This window comes from Schistocerca serialis, chromosome 1 (assembly GCF_023864345.2).
Source record: "Schistocerca serialis cubense isolate TAMUIC-IGC-003099 chromosome 1, iqSchSeri2.2, whole genome shotgun sequence".
NCBI classification, from domain to species: Eukaryota; Metazoa; Arthropoda; class Insecta; order Orthoptera; family Acrididae; genus Schistocerca; species Schistocerca serialis.
The window spans coordinates 383224376-383251608 of record NC_064638.1 but is presented as its reverse complement, the minus strand read 5'-3'; the positions used below and the strand labels follow the sequence as shown (position 1 = coordinate 383251608).

At 39.2% G+C, this 27233-nt stretch overlaps 1 protein-coding gene across 2 annotated transcripts in view; it reads left to right on the top strand.

Annotated features, from left to right (window-relative positions):
- LOC126470951 (CD2-associated protein-like) overlaps window positions 1-24806 on the top strand; it is an 86944-nt gene extending 62138 nt beyond the window's left edge. For both annotated transcript variants that reach the window (XM_050099011.1, XM_050099004.1), the window contains exons 9-12: window positions 4643-4947; window positions 5979-6288; window positions 22325-22719; window positions 22807-24806. In XM_050099011.1, the coding sequence (XP_049954968.1) occupies window positions 4643-4947; window positions 5979-6288; window positions 22325-22719; window positions 22807-22959 (1163 nt within the window). In that variant the 3' untranslated portion in view covers window positions 22960-24806. The remainder of the gene's footprint in view (window positions 1-4642; window positions 4948-5978; window positions 6289-22324; window positions 22720-22806) is intronic.
- Window positions 24807-27233: the final 2427 nt, after the last annotated feature.

Genomic DNA, 27233 nt, shown 5'->3' with positions numbered 1-27233 from the left:
TAATTTTTGTCGTTTTTGTTGTTTTTGTTGTTGTTGTTGTTGTTGTTGTTGTTGTTGCTGCTGTTGTTGTTCTGTTGCAAAATTTAAATGAAGTGGCCACTCAAACTTCATTTGAATGTCTGGGTTTCAGGTTAGAGATTACTCTCTCGTGCTTGCAGTCAATGTATTCATCTGACTCTCCTTCGTGATTTACTGTGTAATTTTACTGCAAATCTAATTTCTTGGTTTGGTTTACTATCTTACGTCATATCAAACTTTTGCATAAGCATCAATATCAGCGAAAAGGTACATTAAAAGCAGTTGGCATTGAAAGACTACTGTTAGAGCTGTTCTCCTGCCATTTTGCAATTCAGCAATAACTGGGGCCTGCAGCAAGGTGGACTACTGTGAGACCTGAGTTTCTCCCAACATATTCTGTGTTCAAATAACTGACAGGAATACAGCTGTGTGACATTGCAGACAACTGCCAATAATTAGATAGATGCACAACTTGTCATTTTCAAGGCAAAATTGTAGCAAGTAAGCTCTGTGCTGCAAGGGATTTTGAAACCTAGGTTTGCAGGGCAGTTATGGAAAGATCAGTCATGAAAATTAATGATTAAAGTATCATGAACTCTGTCAGTGGTTGTCAATTATGTCACCCAGCTGCATCCATGTAAGTTACTTGAACATAGTGTATGCAGGGAGAAACTCGGGTCTCACATTGTTTACCTCTATGTGGAGCAAATGTATCATTGCTTGTCGACATTGGATAAACGGTGCCAAAGTAGAGCAAGATCGCAGCGTGCTTCCTCATTTTTGATTTTTCCTGATGAAAATATTTTTTAAACATCTGTAAACGTCGTACATCATTTTAATTTCCCTTCCACCAGTCACATCAAGCATTGCGCTGACCCAGCTCTTGAGTGTGAAAAGATCCGTTACACTTGTTAAAAGCTCGATTTAGTTTCCAAGGAATTGTTTGAGTTCATTTAATGATTGAATTAAAAATATCAGCTCTCTTGGAATATGGTGGACAGTCCATCTTGTCTGCAATCTGGCTGGGAATTTCATTCTGTAACTGCCGGGCATTTGGTGAAGCTTGAACAATTATATGATTCAAGAGTCTAATACTATATCTTGACGTACTGCGACAAATATTAGGGAGAAAGATTTTGGCAATGCAGCTATATCTATGCTAGGAAAAGGTTTAAATTTTGCACTGATGACAAGTTTTTGTCAGCGGTTGATTTAATTAGTTTTGTTGAACAGGCTCTTTTTGAACTACCTCATAAAGCTGTAAAGAGGACTACAAGAGAGTCATGTCATGTGTAGGCTGGTGCACATTCACCCAAGCCTAATACAACAGTAGCAAAAAGGGGTGCTTTATGTTTACATCGAGATGATCTGGATATTGTTGTTTTAAGTGAGGGCAAAAGCAATGCTACTATTGTTCTGTTGTTCATGTCAAACAGGATTATCTTGAAAAGGTGCAGTGCTCACTGTCTGATTCAGCATATCGCAGCATTGCTGCTGACCCCCACAAGAAGTGGAAGAGGGGGGGGGGGGGGGGGGGGGAGAGAGAGAGAGAGAGAGAGAGAGAGAGAGAGAGAGAGAGAGAGAGAGAGAGAGAGACACTAACAGCCTTATTAAGACAAGTTCCTTCTCACAGGACACTATTAGGAGTCTTAATTATCATTGTACTGTGCACCCTATGTTATATTGTCTTCCAAAGATCGACCAGGAAGGGGTTTCTCTTAGGCCAATTGTGAGTAACATTGGTACTTTAGCATTTCATGTAGCAAAACATGTCGCTACTCTGGTCTGAATGAATGATATTCTAGTAAGTTGTTACGTGGCGAAAGACAGATGAAATGCACACTGTGCTATCGACCAACCACGGACAATGCGAATGATGATAATCCAAGGTGTTGCCAAAGTCTATCACCTTTTTACCATACACAGGTAGTATTTCCACTATGATGGGAATTCCCCCCACCCTTCGCCCTACCTTTGGGTTCAGTAAAGGATTATTTTCGTCTGCTTAAGGCAGGTGTCCGTCATATTCCTCACAGTTGCAGCATGTCCTATGTTGGTCAGACTATCAGGCTTACAGAGGACTGGTGTACTGAGCATAAATGCCGCATACATTCAACACAGCTGAGCAAATCTGCTATTGCAGATCGTTGTCTTGGCACTAGTCATCCTAAGGAATACATCATAAAGATTCTGACATGCACTTTACATCATAGAGATTCTGACATGCACTTCCAGCTATTAGGATAGAATTGTTCAGGAGTCAGTTCAAACTAAATTAGCAAGTACCTTATAAATAGAGATGGCAGTTTTTGCTTAACCTAAGTATTTAATCCTGCTCTATCCCTTGCTGAAAAATAGTGACAGAGTTAATGTAACATCACCCTTCTATTACGTACCTTTCAGAGTAGTCCTTTCTTCTGAGTGTGTGTCATTTTATGCATTTACTCCCTTGTTGGAGTGAAATATTTGAAGGGAGGAAGGAAGAATAGTTAGGGTTAAATGTCTTTCTTATGACAAGGTCACTAGAGACATAACTGAAAATAGGACAAGCATAGAGAAAGAATCATGTAGTGTCTTTCCAAAGGAACCATTGTAATGTTCATCTTTAATAGAATTAGGTAAACGTAACACTGGATAGGGGTGTGAATTCCATTCCTCTTCAGTGTGACTTTAGTACCTTAACCACAGCACAACCTCATTTGGTGCTGCCAAGAAAAAAATTCTGGAGGGCAACAATGAGTATGCGAAATAAGTCAGCATCCTAGTTTTAAAGTCAAGACAATTATGATACAATAATTTTGTGTGGCTCAATGGCCTGATGCAAGTCAACAATTTAAATTGCAGCAGCTGACTTTCGCTTAAAGACTCAGCTATTGTCGAAAGAATTAGCTCTGACCCATTGTGTGTTACTTGATGTTTCTGATGAGATACGTGTGGCTGTTCATGGGTATTACTGCTCCCAGGGCCTACACTCTTCTCTCTCTCTCTCTCTCTCTCTCTCTCTCTCTCTCTCTCTCTCTCTCTGTCTTTTACATAGTAAAAACATCATGTTCCGTACTTGATAACTGTGTGATTATGACTGCCACCCTACCATTATCTGCCAGTAGTGTCATTAGGATGCAGTGTGGAGGTGATGTGGTGAGCATGCAACTTACCAGTTTTCCATACCTTGGAGCAAGTACTTCTTATTCTAGTAGCTCCTCAGTTAGTATCACATTGCAGAGTGAAATCCAATTCTCCTCCAAGGAAAAATCCCTTGTGATAAAAGAAATTGAACCCAGATGATCCTCTGTGTAGCAGTTGGACACGATTACCACTAATTTAAGAGATCAGATGGTGTTTGCAATAACACCTAAATTTTAACTAGCACTGGTACACAAACAAACAAATGAATACTATAATGGGAAAGGCAGTTCTTGACATTCATGTAATGGTTACTATAATTAATATGTTACTTTACTGCATTTTCTAAGTATAGAATATAAATTAAGTATTATTAATTGTTGGTTAGGGTATGTACTCGGCTTTTGACTGATAGTATACATCTTGAATCATTCTGTGTTTCATCCATGTTAATTAGTTTTCCTAGTTTTATCTAGCCAACAAGGCCATGCACAGCATGTCCATTGAAAACCACCATTGTTTGAAAACCACCATTGTGGAATGGTGCACCAAGTTCCACACTGGTCAAAATTTGACGCAAGATTCCCCGTAAGTGATTATCACATCTTTGGTTCCTTAAAAGAGGCCTCGAAGGTTTGATTATTCCTATCGACCGAGGATGTGCAGCAGGCAGTTAAGATTTTTTCACACAGCAGGACATAATATTTTACCAAATATGTATCTTCGACCTGGTGTGTCGGTGAATTGCTTCATTGCTCACAGTGATTTTGCCTGATTGCCTGGACTGTACAGCTTTGAATGGAAACTTTATAGCCTGGTATATATTGGAATGGGGGGGGGGGGTTGGGGGGGGGGGGGTGCACAGAGAGATTTAAGCCTATTAAGGATTTTGTATTTGATTCATTTAGGAACCCCTGTAAGAACTGTTGTAAACCCTTATGTTACCAACACATATCCTGCTCATTGATTAATCACATTTTAATACTGCAGTTCAGGAGGTTAGGAAGAGACATAAATTACAGACCCATATTTGATATGGATGTGTGTTCTGTGGATGATTGAATACATCATTTGAAAGAGAAAGGCTGAATCTAAAATAAGTTTTTGAGTAAACTACAATTCCTACCTATGTGGAACTAGAAAAAGTCTGGTAAGAAACTAAATCCAGGTGATACGGGGAAATATTAGTGTGCTAATGAAGTGTGCTATATGCTGCTTCAGTATATTGAGACACATTAATTGCATAATGTTGCAGCTAGTCTAGATGGTTTACACATTAAACAAATTGATTATTCACTTTGAAAAGGCTGAGAACTATATGTCGTTCCCTTCAGAAAAATTCGGTAAACTTACATGTTTCACTAAATCATTGAAGACTTCTTACTTGATTAAGTTCACAATTTTTACTTTGGGAATAATTCAGAAGATTGAAATTGCAATTTTATTTTGAGAAGTATATGTCCTTATGTTGCATTGTGCTGTATAAAAACTTTTTCCACAGAAGGCAAGATCAGTCCTGTCCCACCAATTCCTGGAAAGAAGCCACAACTCCCGCCACCCATCAAGAAGCCTCAAAGGTTAGGCTCCTTATTTCAGTCCTCACTAAGACAGGAGTCTATTGAACAAAGAACTGTAGACAGAGTTGATGGAGGAAGCTCAAGCAAACCATCTCGTTCAGCGCACACTGTCAAAGACGGTGTTCCAGAATTTGACAGCATTGAGCGTAGTGCAATGCTGGTTCATCCAACTGCTTCAAGAGCAAAGGCTCCTCGCCGCAGACTACCCACGTCTTTTGGTAAACAGTCGGTAAGTAGTCTATGCTGTATAAGTTGATGGATGACTAGTTTCATTCCTCCAAATTTTAATACTCTTGATTTGCAATATAGTTGAGTATTATCTAGATAATCAGTTTTGGTTCACCAACAACCTTGTTAAGATCATACCTTCACTGTACTGTTTCAACCACAACAAAACTGTTAGAATGAAAAACTTGCCAGTGTATCAAAAATCTGACAGAATATGTTTGTTGACATATAGAACCAGAAGAAGACTATGGCTATATTTGTTTGCTGATCATATTTAGGATATTTTGAAAAGTAATACTCAATGGAACAGTTTTGTTGTGGTTAAAACTGTTAGATGTCACCAATTACAAAGAAAGTAAGATCTCGAGATGGTTGTTTGTCAATAGAAACAGGTTGTCTAGTAATATTAGATCGTACTGCATTCAAGACTATTAAAAATTTAATAAGTAATATGGGTCACTGTGTCTTCTTTGCCTGACAGTATCCAGTTTTGTAAAACTTTGTATTCAATTTACCAAGTTTATTGCAATGCCTGCACTAACAGTTATTATTACTTACATAATCTGCAGGGTTGCCACAGGTCCTGGAAATCGGGGAATATCAAAAACATCAGGGAAATTTGAAAAAACACTGTAAAAATCTCATTTTTGTCTCGGTAAATGAAATGGTTCGTTTACTGAGGTGTCGTGCATTGTTGCTAGCTGGGTGCAGCTGAGTACGTGTGCCATTTCCCTACTCCCTCATCACTACTGCTTCTCCCCTCCCTACCACACCCCTCAGCTTGCAGCCAGTGTTGCCACATCTTGTCGCTAGCCTAGCAGCTGCCGAGAAGAGGCATGAGGAGTGGTTTTTGTGGATCTGATTCTCAGACACTGTAGATGCAGCAGCCTTAGACAGTGGCCATGTGTGCATGAGTTATCTGAGTGACTGTGTGTGTGTGTGTGTTTGTGTGTGTGTGTCGGGGAGAGAGAAAGGAGGGAAGAAGGGTAATGCTACTGGCAAGTTTCTTCATAAATGTCCGTCACATTTCAGGAACAAGCTCCTGTTGGAATGATGAATGGAAATGCTGACATTGGACACAATGAAATTGAGAACAGCTATGAAGACAGTGATGACAAAGAGGACAGTGGGTCAAAGAGTTGGGCAAGTGAGAAGAACAAAGTACCTTGGTTAGAAGAACTTATGCAGAATCAAGCAAGAAAGAATGTCCCAGGGCCCAGAAATTTCCTTAGTCCCCGGAGCCCTACCCCAAGCCAGACGAGTCCCAAGGCACTCTCTCACAGTCCTGATCAGATGGAGAAGAAAGTAACGCCACCATCTACAAAAGCTAAGGCTGAACAAGGTAATCATCTGAAGATAGGAATAAGATTCTTTATTAAAACCAAGTGCACACACCCAATGAAACCGTTCTAGGTACTCAGAAACATCAAAATTGGTATCAGATCTGGAACTGTTTCAGTCTGTGTGTTCCTTACTTCATAGCAAATAGGATACAACCGTAGTAGTTAAATGACAGTTATGTAAGTAACATATTTTGTAAACTAGCGTCTAATAAAGGACCAAGGCTAGGTTGTTAGAAGTACAGTCTCAGTTATACATAAGTACCATTCTTGACTATTTGTATTGTACTAAATTTCTTGGAATGATTTTTTTCACACAACCTCTAAAAACGGGAGTCTTTCACTCTCCAAACATTAAATGTTCATTGTATAATATTGTATGATACTGTTGTATTTGAGATTGCATGTGGCAGTGTTGCAGATCTATCTAAATGCATTTATAGAAATTTTAATTTTTCACTCTTAAGTTTGATTTATTAATTACTTAGAGAGAATCAGTTGCATCATACTCAATTTTTTTACATTATTTGCCTGCATGTTAATTTTCCACATTAAGAAAATACACTGTATGGTAAAGATAAACTTTACTTTTTGGCAAGGCCAGGCTGCCAGGAAGCTGGACAAATGAAGGTTTGAAGCCAAAATGTTTGTGGTAATTCTTATGGAACACAATGATGTCCACGTACGATACAATCACATTTCCAAGTTGTTGATGTCTGAGGTAAACCTGTACAAATTGGCAACCACATTTTTCACCCAATTTACTAACTCCCAGTTTACTCCTACTGATGCACAGGACCAGTAGTTCCACTTTAGTGTGCTGCATGTTTGCCACCTAATAAGAAAGGGCCCACTATCAGTATTTATTTGCTTTCTTCGGGCCATGCACTATCCCCACACCACCAATAATTGTTTGTTTCATTTAAAGGGAGAAGTGTGTACTTTCTGCTCATACACACTATGGCTGCTATACTATTGATGATTGTATATCCAGCTTTTCTTCTTTCTCATTCTTCTTCTTCTTCTTCTTCTGCTTCATCATTTAGTGAGCTGCTTGGAAAGTCTTTCTTTCTACTGGGTCATCCAAAACAAAATCTTAAAACTACCTAAAATGGTGTAACTAAGAACTTAAAAAATTTGTTTATTTTGCCTGTCACACATTTACAGATTAAAAAAATCCCTGCAATTGTTTCTTAAAATTCTCTTCCCTCACAGTTCATGAATAGGACTGAGTGAGATAATGTTGAAATGAAATGGTGTAGGTCATATTCAAGAGGGTAATCTTGAATAAAAGCTCCATGCTCTCTCTTAATCACTCGAGAAAAGTGCACAGCGATTACTCCAATAATGTTCTGAGCAAGGTAAGACAATGGTTAACACAGTGGGCTCTTATGCAGAAGTCACATTTAAAATCCCTGTACAGCCATCCAGATTTAGATTTTTGTTGTTTCATAAAATAATTAGAAGCAGGTGGTACTTGAAGGAGGGCATTACCAGTTTTCATCTCCAATCTGAGCTTGTTCCCTGTTTCTGATGACCTTACTGCTGATCGGACATTAACAATAATCTTCCTTCCTTGTCCAGTACAGCATACACAAGATCTATACCTGAAGTATGTTCCACCCCCTTTGATCAGTTGTGAATGGGTGAATGGATAAATGGGTGGATGGGGAGCAATGCACAAATAAAAGAAAAAAAAATGTTGTGAAGCACAATAAACTTTAAGTAGCAGGATCTCTTTAGAAAGCTTAGCTCAGAATCTGGATATTGTTTTCAGATCCTGGTCACTAAAACTTAATTTCGTATTGTGTTAAAATGCAACCACCATATATTTTTCAGTCTATGCAGCTTGGTAAGAAGAGTGATTGTTCTTACATAGAGATTCTTTTGTAGACACACACAGCTATTACTACTTAGAAATCTGTAATTATTTCATCACCTGTGTCTGTGGTGCAATTCAAAATTATTGTTGAATAGTGCCACTTCAGAGCTGTGTGAAATATAGCAAACAAAGCCAATTTTTTCACACAGCATTGCAATATTCTGGGATTTGTGCAAGTTTATTGAAACTGAAGTTTAAATGACTTCGGAATCAGATTGTCAATGGTTCCATTCTGCAAATCATTTTATACATCATGGGCAGAGGGTGCTCTTCACACCTCACATCAGGACTACTTCCAACTCTGTGCATGCTGTTAGTAGCTTAATTTTATTACCACAACTGCTGTGGAATAACCACATTGGGCCTGAGGAATACTTGCAAGTTCAAAAAATCACTTCTCAGAATTCTCTAATTAGATTTTTGTAACATATCATATACAGCAGCAAGAGAAATTGACAGTCACATTTATTAAATTTTATTGTGTTAAAAGTTTTTCTGCTTCAGCTATAAATGTAGGTGCACTGTTGATTGGGAAACACACAGATGAAATTTTCGACCACCTCATTGGAAAATTTTTCTTTGTCTGTACATTGCCACCTTTCCTTCATTATGTTAGAGTTTGCCTTAATTGTAGTCGTAAAATGTGTCATTTTGTCTGTGGAGAGGAGTGACACTTATTTTGCAAGACTTTATTTTAGACAAAATCGCATACCGTGATAGGACTCACAACAGTTTGACCATACACTGATGAGCCAAAACATTACGACCATCTACTTCAGAGCTTGCTTGTCCATCTTTGGAACAAAATACATCACCGATTCTGTATATTGGGGATCTGATAGTTTGCTGGTAGGTTTGAGGGGGTCTGTGGCATTAGATGTCTATACACAAGTCATGTAATTCGCATAAATAACATGCCGCTGATAGGCGTATGCGGTGATGGTGCCTGATAGCAACCCGAATGGATTCAAAAGGATTTACATCAGGTAAATTTGGCCACTATAATACTCCTTAAACCACTGTCGCCCGGTTCTGGCTCTGAAACATTACATTGCCATTGGGGAAGACATCAAGCATGAAGGGATGCAAGTGGGCCACAGCTGTCAGTGTATCTTAGATTACTACCAGAGGTCCCTTGCAAGTGCAGGAGAACGTCTTCCATAGCATAATACTGCTCCCACCAGCCTGTGTCAATGATATACTGCACTTTTCAAGTTGCCATTAATCTCAGTCATAGCATTCCTAGTGTATCAAAAATGTGATTTACTCAAAGAGCCGACGTTTTTCCATTGATCGACAGTCAAATCCCGATGGTCCTGTGCTCACTGCAATTGTAATTGACTGTATCATTGGGTCAACATGTGAGCAAGTGGGATGTCTGCTGTGTAGTTCCATGTTCAACAGTATAAAACGCACAATGTGGTCCCAAACACTTGTGCTTGCACCACCATTGTGCTCTTTCAGCAGTGATGCCACAGGCTCTGTGAAATCTTGTACAGCAAACCATTTAGCACCTAGTGGTAGTTTCACTGTCCTTTTACCTCTTTCTGTATATACTCACGACAGTAGCATGTGAACATTTGACCAACTTTGCCATTTTTAAGATTCTTGTCACAGATTCTGCGGATTAATAATCTATTCATTATCAAAGTCGCTTATCTCAATGGATTTCCCCTTCTGAAGCCCATACCTTCACTAGCGTCATCCCTCGTCCATATCTGCTCTGCTTAAATCATATGCCTGCAAAGCCACCAGGTGGCATCCAGCCTCATGGTGGGCAGTGGTGGTCATGTTTGGCTTACCACTGTATGTTGGTTAACCTTTGTATGTTGTAGGCAGCATTTTACAATCAATGTGTTCATGACATGCATAGTAATTTGTATACTGCCTGATGTGCTAATAATTAAGATCGCCAATAAATACAGTCAAACGTCTACAAAAAGATAACACAGTTCACTTGTAAAATGTACCATTAATAATTAAGAAAAACTTAACTTTAAAATGCTGTAGATTATTCCATGGCACTTAGTTGTACACAGGGTGGCTCAGAAGTCCTTTAACATTTGAAAATGCACATTATTCATGGAATAATGTAGGTAGAAAGGTAAAAATTGACAAAGCTGGAAATGACATGCAGTTTTATTCCAACAAAAAAGAGTAAAAAAAAACTGGCCAACAGGTCGCGCTAGACAGCAACATGTCAGTGATTACGCATGAGAATTAGGTATAAAATGAGCTGTTTGGAGAGAGGGAGTCAGATCTAGCTTAGCCTGGCTGATACACATGCTGGAAGGTAAAACTTTCATGTAGGATGGTACTCCGCCACCCCATTGCTACACATGCGAAACATACCTTGTGCACATCGTTTGGCAAGGATCACATCATGAGCTGCCACATCTTGGCCTCCCTGGTCCCCAGACTTCAGTCCATGTGATAATTGGTTGTGTGGTTATGTGAAGTCGTAAGTCTACTGCGACCGTCTGCTCTCATTAGGGACGCCAGAAAGCAACATCCAATGGCAATTGCCTACCATCTCTACTGGTAAGCTGTATAGTACTGTTTAAATCATCATCCCTTGACTACAGGTATTGTTGATGGATGATGACTGACATGTTCAGCAATTGTTATAAAGATCATCATCTTTCCTAAAAATCAGTTTTTCACCATTTATTACTTTTGTATCAGATTAAGTGCCATCTGTTGGTCATTTTGTTCACTTTTTTTTGGTTTCAGTGAAACGCACCACCATGTTATTTCAAGCAGGTGCCAGTTTTTACCTCTGTACCTACATTATTCTGTGAAGCAATGAATTTTCAAATGTTAGCGTTAGAAACAAACAGTCTTGAGTGCTGATTCTCAGAAACAAAATCAAAGCATTTTTCCCTCGAGTGCAAAGTGGGCAGTTTGGATATCCGAGTCGTCAAAGTGTGAATGAAATGTTCGGCTTCACTGTTCAATTTTGGATAGAATGGTTCCATTCAGATGTTTTGAATTCTGGCAAAATTGTTGATACTATGACAAAAAAATTGTGGACCGTTGTCCAAAATAGTTGGTGGCAAACCTGCGAAGCGAAAAACAGGATGGAGTGCTTTCATAGCACACTAGTAACCAAGTGCACTGTAAATAGAAAAGGATATTTGCTGTATACAGTGATAATGAGCTGTAGTGTGTTCCAGAAAGGACTAGAAAAATCAGTATGAATAAGGTGACAGTTTCGTATTGATAATTGGAAAAAGTATTGATTACTGTTGGAATTTCTGTGCTGTATAATCAGGTACATCTTTCGCCAGATAAAAAACAGCAGCCAATGGCTATGATCAGTCACGAGAAAAAATTTTCTACCCCACAGAAATTGATAAAATTTTGTGACACTGTAAATTAGGACTATAGCTTCATTTTCAAGCTGACCCTAGCTGACTTCAGACTTCGTTCAACATCTGAGACATGACTTCTGCAGGGCGTTCTGTGTTGCTAACCTTATGAAAAGAAACTATTTCTATTCCATGTGATGTTGCATCAGTTGCAAGCACTACTGGTTTTCGTAGATCAAAATGCCTGAGGCATAGGTGACTAAACAATACTGCTTTCAGTTTCCGAAAGACTGTTCTCATTCTCCAGTCCTTGTAAAAGGAACACTAAAACGCTGGACATAAATTTGGAGGAGAATGTAATCTCTGTATGACTTATGAACGTTTAGTCAAGTGATGAGCTCCATGGGAGTAAATGGCATGTCACGAACATTGGCTTTCAGTATTGAAAAATGAATATTGCTGTAAATTACAGTTGAGTACTGCATCAGTTAAAACTCAAAAAAGATACTCTCTATTTGTGGGATGCTGTTCCATTGTTGATGTAAATTCAGGCAGATTGTAGCACAGTCGTTAGGCATTTGTACAGGTTAGTTCATACATTCTTTGCGTGTTTCCCTTGCGTCATCTAGGCACTGAGTCGTGTTTCAGTAACTGTTGTTCAACATCGATTAGAATGGACAGGGACTGTGATTGCTGTGTTTGGATGAGGGCTGAGTTGGCATCCCTTCGCTCACAGCTGCAATCGGCGCTGACTTCGGTCGCGCAGCTTGAGGCTGTTGCCATTGGGCACCACTGTGGGGAGCCGGACTTGGGTATCACGGGGATGTCAACCTCGTCCCCAGATCGGTCTGCTGCTGTGGTTGCCCCGGTTGCTGCCCGCAGTGGGGCTGAGCCCAAGCCTGTGGTTGATTGGGAGGTCGTTCCAAGGCGTGGCAGGCAGTGAAAGACGTCCCCGGAGGCTGATCAGAGAGCCTCCCCGGTGCGTCTGACAAACAGGTTTCAGGCACTTTCTCTGGCTGAGCCAGATGCGGCTGCCTGCCCTGTTTCAGAGGATGATTCTCAGTCTTCAAGGTCCGGGCAATCACAGAGGGTGGGCTTATTGCTAGTTGGGAGCTCCAATGTTAGGCGCGTAATGGGGCCCCTTAGGGATATGGCGGATAAGGAGGGGAAGAAATCCAGTGTGCACTCCGTGTGCATTCCGGGAGGAGTCATTCCTGATGTGGAAAGGGTCCTTCCGGATGCCATGAAGAGCACAGGGTGCAGCCAGCTGCAGGTAGTGGCACATGTCGGCACTAATGACGTGTGTCGCTTTGGATCTGAGGAAACTCTCTCTGGATTCCAGCGGCTATCTGATTTGGTGAAGGCTGCTGGTCTTGCTTACGAGATGAAGGTAGAGCTCACCATCTGCAGAATCATTGACAGAACCGACTGTGGACCTTTGGTGCAGAGCCGGGTGGAGGGTCTGAATCAGGGGCTCAGACGGTTTTGCGACTGTGTTGGTTGCAGATTCCTTGACTTGCGCCATAGGGTGGTGGGGTTTCGGGTTCCGCTGAATAGGTCAGGAGTTCACTACACTCAGCGGGCGGCTACACGGGTAGCGGAGGCTGTGTGTCGTGGACTGGGCGGTTTTTTAGGTTAGAAGGCCTCGGGAAAGTACAGAGTGGGCTGCAATCTCAAAGGGTGCATGGCAAATACAGGATGTGCTTGGATCAAGGAACAGTCGGAATTGTTGTTGTAAATTGTTGTAGTTGTGCTGAGAAAGTCTCTGAGCTTCAAGCGCTAATAGAAAGCATAGAAGCTGAAATCGTTATAGGTACAGAAAGTTGGCTAAAGCCTGAAATAAGTTCTGCAGAATTTTTTACGAAGCCTCAGACGGTGTTCAGGAAAGATAGATGAGGCAGAATTGGTGGTGGAGTGTTTGTGTGTGTCAGTAGTGGTTTATCTTGTAGTGAAGTCGAAGTAGATACTCCGTGCAAATTGGTATGGGTGGAGGTTATACTTAACAGCTGAACTAAGTTAACAATTGGCTCCTTCTACCGACCCCCGGAGTCCGATGATATAGCTGCCGAACAGTTCAGAGAAAATTTGAGTCTCGTAACAAATAAATACCCCAATCGTACGGTTATAGTTGGTTGGGACTTCAACCTTCCCTCGATATGTTGGCAAAAATACTTGTTCAAAACCGGTGGTGGGCAGAAAACATCTTCCGAGATTGTCCTAAATGCTTTCTCCGAAAATTATTTCGAGCAGTTAGTCCACGGACCCACGCGAATTGTAAATGGTTGTGAAAACACACTTGACCTCTTAGCCACAAACAATCCAGAGCTGATAGAGAGCATCATGACTGATACAGGGATTAGTGATCACAAGGTCGTTGTAGCTAGGCTCAATACCGTTTCTTCCAAATCCACCAGAAACAAACGCAAAATAATTTTATTTAAAAAAGCGGATAAAGTGTCACTAGAAGCCTTCCTAAGAGACAATCTCCATTCCTTCCGAACTGACGATGCAAATGTAGACGAGATGTGGCTCAAATTCAAAGATATAGTAGCAACAGCAATTGAGAGATTCGTACCTCATAAATTGGTAAGAGATGGAACTGATCCCCCGTGGTACACAAAACAGGTCCAAACTCTGTTGCAGAGGCAACGGAAAAAGTATGCGAAGTTCAGAAGAACGCGAAATCCCGAAGATTGGCTAAAATTTACAGACGCGCGAAATTTGGCACTGACTTCAATGCGAGATGCCTTTAATAGGTTCCATAATGAAACATTGTCTCGAAATTTGGTAGAAAATCCGAAGAAATTCTGGTCCTACGTAAAGTACACAAGCGGCAAGACGCAGTCAATACCTTCGCTGTGCAGTGCCGATGGTACTGTTACCGACGACTGTGCCACTAAAGCAGAGTTATTGAACGCAGTTTTCCGAAATTCCTTCACCAGGGAAGATGAATGGAATATTCCAGAATTTGAAACACGAACAGCTGCTAGCATGAGTTTCTTAGAAGTAGATACCTTAGGGGTTGTGAAGCAACTCAAATCGCTTGATACGGGCAAGTCTGCAGGTCCAGATTGTATACCGATTAGGTTCCTTTCAGATTACGCTGATACAGTAGCTCCCTACTTAGCACTCATATACAACCGCTCGCTCACTGATAGATCTGTACCTACAGATTTGAAAATTGCACAGGTCACACCAGTGTTTAAGAAGGGTAGTAGGAGTAATCCATCGAACTACAGACCTATATCATTGACGTCAGTTTGCAGTAGGGTTTTGGAGCATATACTGTATTCAAACATTATGAATCACCTCAAAGGGAACAATCTATTGATACGTAATCAGCATGGTTTCAGAAAACATCATTCTTGTGCAACGCAGCTAGCTCTTTATTCGCACGAAGTAATGGCTGCTATCGACAGGGGATCTCAAGTTGATTCCGTATTTCTAGATTTCCGGAAAGCTTTTGACACCAGTCCTCACAAGTGATTTCTAATCAAGCTGCGGGCCTATGGGGTATCGTCTCAGTTGTGCGACTGGATTCGTGATTTCCTGTCAGGAAGGTCACAGTTTGTAGTAATAGACGGCAAATCGTCGAGTAAAACTGAAGTGATATCAGGTGTTCCCCAGGGAAGCATCCTGGGACCTCTGCTGTTCCTGATCTATATAAATGACCTGGGTGACAATCTGAGCAGTTTTCTTAGGTTGTTCGCAGATGATGCTGTAATTTACCGTCTAGTAAGGTCATGCGAAGACCAGTATCAGTTGCAAAGCGATTTAGAAAAGATTGCTGTATGGTGTGGCAGGTGGCTGTTGACGCTAAATAACGAAAAGTGTGAGGTGATCCACATGAGTTCCAAAAGAAATCCGTTGGAATTCGATTACTCGATAAATAGTAAAATTGTCAAGACTGTCAATTCAACTAAGTACCTGGGTGTTAAAATTACGAACAATTTCAGTTGGAAAGACCACATAGATAATATTGTGGGGAAGGCGAGCCAAAGGTTGCGTTTCATTGGCAGGACACTTAGAAGATGCAACAAGACCACTAAAGAGACAGCTTACAATACACTCGTTCGTCCTCTGTTAGAATATTGCTGCGCGGTGTGGGATCCTTACCAGGTGGGATTGACGGAGGACATCGAAAAGGTGCAAAAAAGGGCAGCTCGTTTTGTATTATCACGTAGTAGGGGAGAGAGTGTGGCAGATATGATACGCGAATTGGGATGGAAGTCATTACAGCAAAGATGTTTTTCGTCACCAACTTTCTCTTCCGAATGCGAAAATATTTTGTTGAGCCCAACCTACATGAATGATCATCAAAATAAAATAAGAGAAATCAGAGCTCGAACAGAAAGTTTTAGGTGTTCGTTTTTCCCGCGCGCTGTGGAATGGTAGAGAGATAGTATGATTGTGGTTCAACGAACCCTCTGCCAAGCACTTAAATGTGAATTGCAGAGTAGTTATGTAGATGTAGATGTTCTGGTGTTTGTCTGGATACAGTATTGTCACCCAAATAATTTGAACAGGGTAGAACTTTTATTGTCACTTGTTCAAGAAAGCTTCAAAACAATGGAGGAACAAAGGCTTTTTAAAGGGAAGATGCTGGTATTGATACAAGCTGATGTGTTCATCACCATAAACTTCCCCATTTCCTCATCCATAGAAGTTGAAAGTAAGCATTGTACGAATCAGTTTTTGAGAAGAATCGCCCACCTGCTAGGCGATCCATAAGCTCACCACTAAGTGGAAGCTGGAAGCAATCGATCACTGTTTGAATAGTAACTGTAGCTTTAAAGTTGGCACAAAATTTAATCTTCCCATTTGCTTTTCTTGTGGTCACAAGGGAAGTGGCCCACTGACTGGCAGAAACGGATTTCAAACCTCCAATTTGTTCTGATCTGTTGGGTTCAGATGCAGCTCCACTGAGAACAGTATGAGATAGTGGATGAGTGCGATAGTACTTAGGTTTTGCATTGTCCATGAGAATAATGTTTACATGAAAATTCTTATGTCCCAGTGTGGTGTTGGACAAATACCCATATTATTCACACATCTGATGAATACTGGCATGGGAAAGTTGCAGATCAATGGGAAGCACATTGTCCTGAATATCTAAATCAGATGCATCTATGCTAAAAATATTGGGATAGAACATGACTGAATTATGGTGAATGGAGCTGATGTAGTCATATTCCTTTATCTTGCTCACAAAATGCGTGTTTCAAAAACAGAGATACGTCTGCCATTGTAGGCCGCATGGTGCAAGCAAGATTTTTATGGCTGGAGGTGTCCCAATTGCTTATGAGTATTTTGATTAACAAGTGTGACTGAAGCACAAGTATCTTAATTGAAATGATACAAGCCAATAGCAAATCTGCAGAAAGATGAACAGTTTGCCGTTTGTCCTGTTACTGTGACTATCTGTTCTGACTTTCGAAAGACTGTCTCTTTCTGAATTGTAATTGACAAAGCGTTCAGCTGTACTCGTATTAGAGGAGTACTGGTTAAAGTAAGGCAAGTTTTATGCTGTGTGATTTCCGTCACTTCAGTCCACAGTTCCTGTGTGGATTTCTAGGAGACGTGGTTACAGATTCAGTATGAGAGATCATACATATTTCCATTTCCTCGAGTTGAGATTTCAGGGGGACAGAATTTACATTTTGCTTCATTTGCATGCAGACTTGCTGTTTGTGTCTTGATTTATGGCAGGGTTGGCATTCCGCATGGTGAAGAAAAAATGGTCATGCATTACATAACATTTCACATTAGACTTCACAAGGTTTATTTGTTTGTTTTGAACCAACCAAGGAAGTGGCTGAGCACCTTGTGCTATGTTTTTGCTGTTGCTTGTGTTGGTGAACCCGAGCCATCCAAAACTTGGGCTGTTGCACGGTATCCACTGTTAGTATTACAACAACGTCCATGTTAAAGTAGAGTTCAGTGATGTCTTTCAATTTTTGGGTTTAGACTACTTCAAGCATGTCTTTGAGACCAGGACTGTCATGCTTTAGAATCTCTGCCCACATTTTATGAGCAGCAAAATTTTGAATACCGGCATCACGAAGCATTTGATCTTGAAATGAGGCTCCACATCAGCAATAAAAGTTATGGTTCTTAGTAATGACCTCCAGTTCATTGATCATTCCTTTTGAGAGTGATGATTATTATGAAGCCACTCATGAAAAAATTTGAAATGAGGAGCGGCTACAAGAGTCTTGAGTTTCTAAGAGCACGACCAGTTTGCTAACAGTGTCTCCATACAGTAGGTTTTGGGACTCCAACTGAGAGAACAACTTCCCACACTACTTAAAAATATATACTCCTACCAACAGCAAAAAAGTGTGTCGTGTTAACCTGATACACAATGTGATCAAAAGTATCAGGACACTTGGCTGAAAATCTTTTAAAAGTTCATGGCATCCTCCATCAGTAATGCTGGAATTCAGTATGGTGTTGGCCCACCCTTAGCCTTGATGACACTTTCCACTCTCGCAGTCATACATTCAATCAGGTGCTGGCAGGTTTCTTGGAGATTGGCAACCCATTCTCCACAAAAAGCTCCACTGGGGAGTGGTATCAATGTCGGTCGGTAATGTCTGGCATGAAGTCATCGTTCCAAAACATCCCAAAGGTGTTCTATAGGATTCAGTTCAGGATTCTGTGTAGGCCAGTCCATGACATGTATGATATTGCCATGTAACCACTCCGCCACAGGCCGTGCATTGTGAACAGGTGCTTGATCATGTTGAAAGATGCAATCACCATCCCCGAATTGCCCTTCAACAGTGGGAAGCAAGAAGGTGCTTAAAACATCTATGTAGGCCTGTGCTGTGATAATGACATGCAAAACAACAAGGGGTGCAAGCCCCCTCCATGAAAAACACCACCACACCATAACACCACCGTCTCCGAATTTTACTGTTGCTACTACATACGCTGGTAGATAATGTTCACCGGGCATTCGCCATACCCGTGCCCTACCATTGGATCGCCGCATTGTGTACAGTGATCCGTCACTCCACATAACATTATTCCATTGTTCAATCGTCCAATGTTTACGCTCCTTACACCAAGTGAGACGTCGTGTGTCGATTACCGGTGTGATGTGTGGATTATGACTAGCCACTCGACCATGAAATCCAAGTTTTCTCACCTCCCGCCTATCTGTCGTAGTACTTGCAGTGGATCCTGATGCAGTTTGGAATTCCTGTGTGATGGTCTGGATAGATATCTGCCTATTACACATTGTGACCCTCTTCAACTGTCGAAGGTCTCTTAAGTCAACAGTCGAGGTCAGCATGTACGCTTTTGTGCTGTATGTGTCGCTTCAAGTTTCCATTTCACTATCACGTTGGAAACAGTAGACCTAGGGATGCTCAGAAGTATGGAAATCTCACGTACAGACATATGACACAAGTGACTACGTTCGAAGTCCTTGAGTTCCTCAGATCACCCCATTCTGCTTTCACGATGTCTAACGACTACTGAGGTCGCTGATATGGAGTACTTAGCAGTATGTGGCAGCATAATGTACCTAATATGAAAAACTTATTTTTTTGGGGGTGTCCGGATACTTTCGATCTCATAGTGTATGTTCTATGGGCCTGTACAGTGAAATGTTGTTGGAGCTGCATGTGGTACTTGATCCATTGAAACTATCACCACAGACTAGTACATTATTGTGTTGGGACTCCAGGGTTGAGTTTAAACTGTTCACCATCAGACACCTTTTCATATCTGTGCACAACCAGAGCATGGGATGAGACTTAAATTTTATAGTCACACAGGATGGGACAGTACTGCTGCTGTTACCCTTATAAGTCTGCCATCTCTCTTCAGCCTTAATCACTTATTGCTGGTGCACAGTTCTATGCATCTTCTAATTTAGGGTTCACTTTGGCTATTCTTCATTTATGTTGCAATTCTCACAGACACTGGTGCAGTAATCCAGATTACCCCTCAATAGTGTTCATTATAGAGGCGAGAGAGTACTGATTGCAATGGAACTAACTAGGAAGTCTTGTATGTGCTGATTGTTGTATTGATTTCATCACTGATTTGGTTTGTTCCCTTTGTCACATTCCCAACAAGAACAGGATGACACAGCCCAACAGCTGTTGATAAGTTATTTCTGAATCCAACTGCCTTCCAGGAAATAGATGGGAGCACGTAATAAATCAAATGACAGTAGTGAAGTATCCATACCAGTCAACTTTAACCATGAAGTGAAAACTGCAGCTTTAAGGAATAATAAATAATATTCAGGCAGAATTTATTGGATGGACAATGGCACAATGTTTGCCAAGACCACACAGTAGACAGTAAAATTCTTAAAACACTGTGATTCCAGTTTTCCCTTCTAATTGTAGAGGCAATTACAGCAGAAGCCGAGAGAAAAGATCACTTACGTCTGGGATCAAAGTATCTTATGTTGGAAACTGAAAGTTTTCTATTAATACAGAGGGCTAGTTCTAATTAAGACATAAATCTGCACTGCCAACAGTACTGCAAAATTCCTCAGCACATAATGGGCTGTGCGCAAATAATACGAAATTCCAAAAACAAAGCAATGACTGTTTGGTGCATGATTAGGTATGAAATGCATAGACTCAGTAAAGCAAGTGATAAATAACTTCATTGCTGATAACAGCTGCACGATGGATCATGTTAAATTAAAATCATTAGGCATCAATGTCAATGAATACTTCCTAACGCTAACAAAAACACAGGGACCATCAAGATTAAATATTGTGTCCCCACGAAGGACTCTCATTTTCTGATGATACAAGTGCACCAATGAATGGCTCGAAAGTCTATGAGAGACACGGAGTGGAGAGTAGGAGAACATAATTACAAGTAGTTCCCAGAGTTAGCACCAGGCTGGGATGAGTTAACCAAAAATCTGTTATGCTTGCTTTGCACAGAAAGTGTCTCCATATGTTGCCATGCAGATATGATTGTTAGGATAATTTCATTCAATACAGCTCTATGGTAGAGTGTTATGGGCAATTTCAGCTGAAATTTAGAAAAATGTGTGTTTCATATGGAAGTGTACAGCAAGAAATTATTCAAAGTTCTTCTGTTACCAACTTGTAGAGGCTTTTTAAAAGACCTTGGAATTTGTACTCATGGACAATACATTTGCTCTCTAATAGTATTTATGACTGTTACCAAGAATGATTTTAGGATAACCTGTGAACTAGACAAAAAATTTCTATAACACTGGCCTAGGGTTCAGATCGCAGTTTTATAGTCTGCCAGCAAACTGTGAAATATATTTGCTTTAGACAGCTTGCAGAAAATTGGAACTACCCAGATATTCAGAAGCAGATAAAAGAATACCATATTAGCTGCTCCTGTTATAATTAACCAACATATTAGGATTCTAGAATGTGAATTACTATTAAGATTTATGTTCAGAGTGAGTGAGAGTAAGTGTATGTGTGAGTGAAAGGAGGAGGGTATTCGGATAGAAAACTAACCATTTCTATTCATTTGTGCGTCTTTATTGGTATATTAGTGATGATGTATAGCAGTGTGTACATTCTCTAATAAGTAAGTAAAAATGATAAAATTTTCAAATATCACTAAAAACAAGAAGCCATAAATGGGCTTCATATAATAATGTGGTGTGAAAGCCGATAATGAACCATTAGAAGGAGCTCGCCTCAGTGGAGTCAGAGGTTGATAAATAGAATTACTGCAAAATATCATAGTTATGAGAAGATGGACCCGTAGGCTCATTAAAGGAGTGTTGTTGAATGAGAGAAACAATAAACAACTGGATTTTCCAGATAATAATGTCTGTCCTCTGATGCTGGGGTATCCCATTTTCAACTAATGCTTAAAATAAGTGACAGAGCCTTCCACCAAAACTATTTTTGTAAATTTTGTTACCCACCCCCTTCCCCACCTTTCTGAACTTCAAAGAAAAAAAACATGGTTTCAAAACTTGGTCTAATACTGTCCACTGCATATATCTACAGCAAATTCCCAAAGCATAGAACTTTTTATTTTCCCATCCAATAGCAGTGAAGTTGCTCCTACTGAAACCAGTTTCATTTTTCAGAAAAAATTGCAAGCTGTTGATCACATTTGTTTTACTACAAAAAATCCTTCTCAGTTAGGCACTGTAAATTTCTTCTGACTTCATGGCTGTAACTATAAAAAATTGTCTTATAGAGAATTAGTTCCGCCATTCTTGGCAATTTTTTAACTTAATCAGATGGGGAAAAAGTGTAATGCTAACTCCGTCATTCGTAAAACGGTGTTTGCGGTAGTAAGTACATTAGCAGTACCTTTCAACAACTAACATTATGGTTTGCTCTGTCCATAAATTAATGCATCAGTTTCACTAGAGGTGAGAGTTTTGCGTGGTCCATGCATATATTGGTACAGCAAACCATACAGGAAGGCACAATACATTGTCATAGTTGGTAACTGTAAGTTCAAAGTTATTTATGGTGATACTAATGGAGAATAGTGAACTGTGGTAAAAATTAAGTACAAGAGAAAATTTATAATTAGAAAAGTGCAAGAGTTCTGGTGTTGATTTTTATGTCAATAATGGAAAATATGAAGAAAGAAACCTCCCAGTTTCAGGGTTACCTATTTTATTTCGTTATGCCTGAAAACAAGCGCTACTGAACTATACAAATGGGTATATACTTCACATGTTCTCAGCTTTTACAATTGTTCTAGATTAAATCATATATATTGATGATTTATTGTGATAGCTGCTATAAAACGTATATACAGCTGCCAATGAATGTTCATTTAAAAGACGACTCAGTTACATGAAAACTTATAACATAATTATTACATTTTGCTTGTTATGACTTGCAGCTGCCATGAAGAATATCACCACTCAAGAAAAACAAGTGTCAAAATCAAAGAAGCCTTCAACAGAGAATGTAGTTCCAGTGATAATGAGGCACTCATCAACTACTCGCACAGGTTCTTCAATAGGTGGTTCCTCTGTACAACAGAGGCCCTTCTCAATGAGTGCAGCAAGTTCTGAACTACATTGGTTCACTTCTGAAAGTGCATCTCTAACAAGTTCAAAGTCAACATCATTAAGTCAGAGTATTTCTGGCAGTACTGCATTGCTCTCTGCACAAACAAAAGCTCCTGAACCTAGTAATGTGTTATCGCATGATGTAGAGCAGAGAATAGAGCCCCCTACTACAAGCTCAGATGGCACAATATCTACAAAACAGCTATTTGAACTCAAGGAGAGGGTAAGCAAAAACATTCTATTGTATACCTATGGTTTCTAAAGAACGATTTTTGAAAACAGAATAATCAAACATTTTCTAAACTTCCAGGTAGGAAAGTTGGAGCAGAGTCTAGCAGAGCAGAAGGAATTGTTCACAAAAACAGTAAAAGAGTTTATGGACAAGCTAAATGAAGAAGTAGCACGGAGAAAACAAATTGAACAGGAACTTGATAAACTAATTAATCTGGTAACACAGGTTTAACTATTAGGAATGGTTCTAGGCACACTACTTCCGGTAACGCAGTATTTCTTGAGTCAGAATGCAGTTGTTAGTTTTGTGTAGAAAGATATGGTGCCAACAATATTTGTCGTTCACAGAAAGACAAGACTTATTCATATAAGTATGCATTCCACACACCTGTGAGACCAATGTGGCATTTCATTCCATTCCAAGAAATAAATTCCTTTTTCCATTTAAATTTTTAGAATGTTTCCTGTGCTATTTTGTAAGAAAAGTTATTACCTGAAGTAAGTCCTCATAAATCACATTGTGCAAGTCTTTGTGCAAGATATACATTTTAGAGGCATAGGTTTTCTTTTAAAAAGACAAAACAACTTTAGAGCACAAACATCCTGCCATAAATTTTTCCCAATATCCCTTTTGAAATGGTGCTAATATATACCTGTATGTGTGTGTATGTGTGATGCAGCATTTAAATGCTGCTGGATGGTGTGAAGACAATTAGTTTTTAATTTATTTTGAAGAAAAGTGATAATTTACTTCTATGGCCATGATCACATACAGAGAATTGTTCCGAAGTAGGCTAGTTTTTCACTGTTGTTGTTACCATGTGGAAAATTCTTTCATGTATTTATCTTGGAAAATTTTTGCTGGTGTTGGGACAGCTTTCCACTATCTTTATTTAAGCTGTTTTCAAACAAAAAGAATGTCTTCTCTAGTCCTTTTACAGACATAACATTCCAACTCTTTCTTTTTTTCCAACTTTCATTTACAGTTGGTCTATAGAAGCTGTTTCATTGCAGAAACAGTTACACTATAGTTTTAAGTCCTAACCATAACCTGGATCACTGGTGATAGATTTAGTTAGACGTTGTTGCATAAGAACTACTGTGTTGTACAATATATTGTTATAACTGTATAAAAAGTGTAAATATTGAAATGCAATGATGTAAATGGCTTAAATTTTCAAGGTGTCTGTTTTTATTGTTGAAATGTGATGCAGATGTACTACTGGTGCTTATAACGAGCAATGACCTGAAGCACAAATTCATTGTCAATAAAACTCATGTATTTCATTTTTTTTAAAGATGACATTGGCACATTCCTTGGCCAATTTCGAGAGCCATTTGTTCATTTCATGTGGAGAACATATTCCACTACAAATATTAGTTTAATATAAGAGCACAGGATGCAGTATGTGAAATTAAGTTTTATTCTCTTTTGCTAGATTAAAAATAATTTGTGTAAAGCCATGTAGTCCATGCTAGTTCAAAGGCCTGGAAAATGGCTATCAATACTGTGTATTGACTGACTGTGTTTATTAGTAGAATGGTTGTCATGAAATTGTGGTGCGAGCACCATTGTCTGTCCGTGGAAAGGTTCCAGAAAACCTAATTTTAATTCTACGAAGGTGAATGCTTCTATGAGGTGCTGAACAGGAAAGCCTGCTTTTGAATTCATGGAAGTTCACGCCGGATTCTGTGACATGTCTTACTGTTATTATTTACTTTTGCATTTTTGGTCTGTATGTGTTTTCAGTATTGTTTCCAATGTTATATCAAAATTATTTTTGAGAATGCTTTCAATGTAATTTTAACAAATCTAACTATAGACTATAAAGGCTGTTATTTTGTATGCCCAGTTATTTATAGCTTACTGCCCATGTAATCTTTTAAAAGACACTCATTGAAGCATGAAGAATATTTAGAATATCATCTAACAAAAGACTACTTCTTCAGAGTAAATAAATGAGAACTATTTACTTAATATCTGTGTAATGCTATGTTACAGCATACTACGTTCCATTATTTTCAGAAATCTTTTGTAAAGGGCTCTTTAGTTCATTAAGTTATTCTTTTTATTGGAAATTTTTGCATTAAATACTCCTGAAAGCAATTTCAGAATTTTGTGTTCATTTGTCCTTTCATTATAGTTCCTATTCCCACTGACCTTTTAACATTTTTTCAGTTATCTGTGTCTGTAGGCAGGAAACAGTATCCGATACGTTCAAGGTTCCCTGTTGCTCAAACCCTACTTTTTTCCCTCTTCCTCCACATTATAGTTGAGTGGTGCATGTCACAATTAGGAAGTTACATAATGGCAAATTGTAAGCTATTATCATTGATCAGTTACAAAAAGTAAATACTATCTACAAAACTGTTGGATTATAGTTCAGTAAAAGTGACAGTTACCATTGGGGTGTCTATTGTACTTCACCACTTGTGCCCAATTGTACAGTTATGTATCATATATTTGTAAAATTGTCTTTCAGGATGATTAAATTCAAAATTTTGCACCACTATAGTTTGTAGTACAAACAAGGTTAAGAACTGATGCATAAAAGTCTTAATTCTGTATTCCTTGAATTTTGTTTGTGTAGCAAGTACATATATGAAATGTTGTTGTTAAACATTACTAGCTACATCTGTACTCTACAAATCACATGATGAACCGTAACAGAGGATACTTCCGGTACCACTATCTAATACCGTCTTCCCTGTTCCATTCACAAGTCAGATGTGGGAAGAATGATGGTTGGTAAATCTTAGAAGTTCTAATTCCTTGAATTTTCTCAATGTGGTCATTTCGTGAGACATGGGAAGAAGTAACACATTATCCAACTCTTCCGAGAATGCACTCTCTCTGAATTTCAATAGTAAACTACTTCTTGATGCACCGAAGCCTCTATTGTAATGGTTGCACTGTAGTTCATTGAAAATCTTAGTGCTCTCTCATCAACTAGATGATACTGTGACAAAATGCACCACTCTTCCTTAAACCTTCTCTATCCCTTCTGTCATTCCTACCTGGTAAGGGTCCCAGATTGATGAATAATACTCAAGAATCAATCAAACAAGTGAATCAGTTACCTCTCAATATTCTTCCTATTGTACCTATGAATTTCTCTGGCAACAGTATTTCCTACCAATTGTTTTGCATGGCCACTCCACTTAAGGTGACTCGGGATTGTTACTTCTAGATATTTTTTGGTAGATACGGTTTCCAGGAATCTGTCCCCAATAGTGTAATTATCAGTATTGAGTTTCTTTCATATTTATGTGCAGTAAGTGACATTTATTTACATTCAGGATGAACTGCCAGTCCAGACCATTTATCAGTTTGTGTGCAGTTCACAACTGTCTTCTTATGTGATCTGCTGGATCATTTATATACTGTATATTGCAAACAGTAATGGTCCTATTACGCTTTCTTGGGGTTCTCCTAAAAATTCTAGAAGCATAGACTGAGCAGAGTTTTGCAATGTCACTGTTCTTAGAATCCATAGTGATTTTTACAGAAGAGATTTTCATCCTCCAAAAATTTCACAATATATGAGCACAAAACGTGTTTGTGATTCTACAACTGATTGACATAAGCAACATTGCCCAATAGTTATATGCATCTGCTACAACCATTCTTAAAAACAGGAATATGTGAATTTTTTTCCATTCAGTGTGTACCTTTTGTTGCTCCAATGATCTAAAATAAATTGGTGCTAGAAGAGGAACAAGTTCCTTTGCATAATCCAGAAAAATCTTGCAGATCTCTCATCTGGTCCAGATGCTTTTCCCCTATTAAACAATAATAGTTGCTTTTTTTATTCGGCAATCTCTTACATCTGCCATTTCGGTGTTCGTGTGATTATTGAAAGGGTGTACTATATTAAGATAAGCGGTGAAACAATTTTAAAGGGCAAAATTCATATTTTGGCCTTCTCTCTCATGTTTTGATGTCAATATGGTCACTGAGTGACTGCATAGATGATTTTGAACTGCTTACTGATTTTACGTAAGACCAAAACTTCTTGGGGTTTGTATTGAGATTGTTTAGCAAATTCTCACTTTCAAAGTCACTGAATGCTTTTCTCATTGCTCTTTGAATGCACAACTTCACTGTGTTAAGCTTTCATTCGCCATCTATTTCACTTTTAAATCTGTGATGAAGCTCTCTTTGCTTATGTAGCAGCTTTGTAACATGGTTCTTAAACCACAATGGGTCTTTCCCATCCCTTAAGACATAGCTCAGAACTAACTTGTCTGAGGCATATTGAACGATGCTTTTTCATGCTCCATATCTTCGTCCTCAGAACAGAATGTTAGATGTTGACCACTGGGATATTCTGCAGTTTGTATTCTGTCCTACTTTCCTCAGCATTAATTACTACCTGTATTGTAAGGACTGCTATCACAGACTTGCGATTATTGATGCCCTTCTTTACATTAACTGATTCTAAAAGTTCAGAACTGTTTATTGGTAGGTCTAAGATGTTACCCTCATGTGTGTTTCTCTAATTA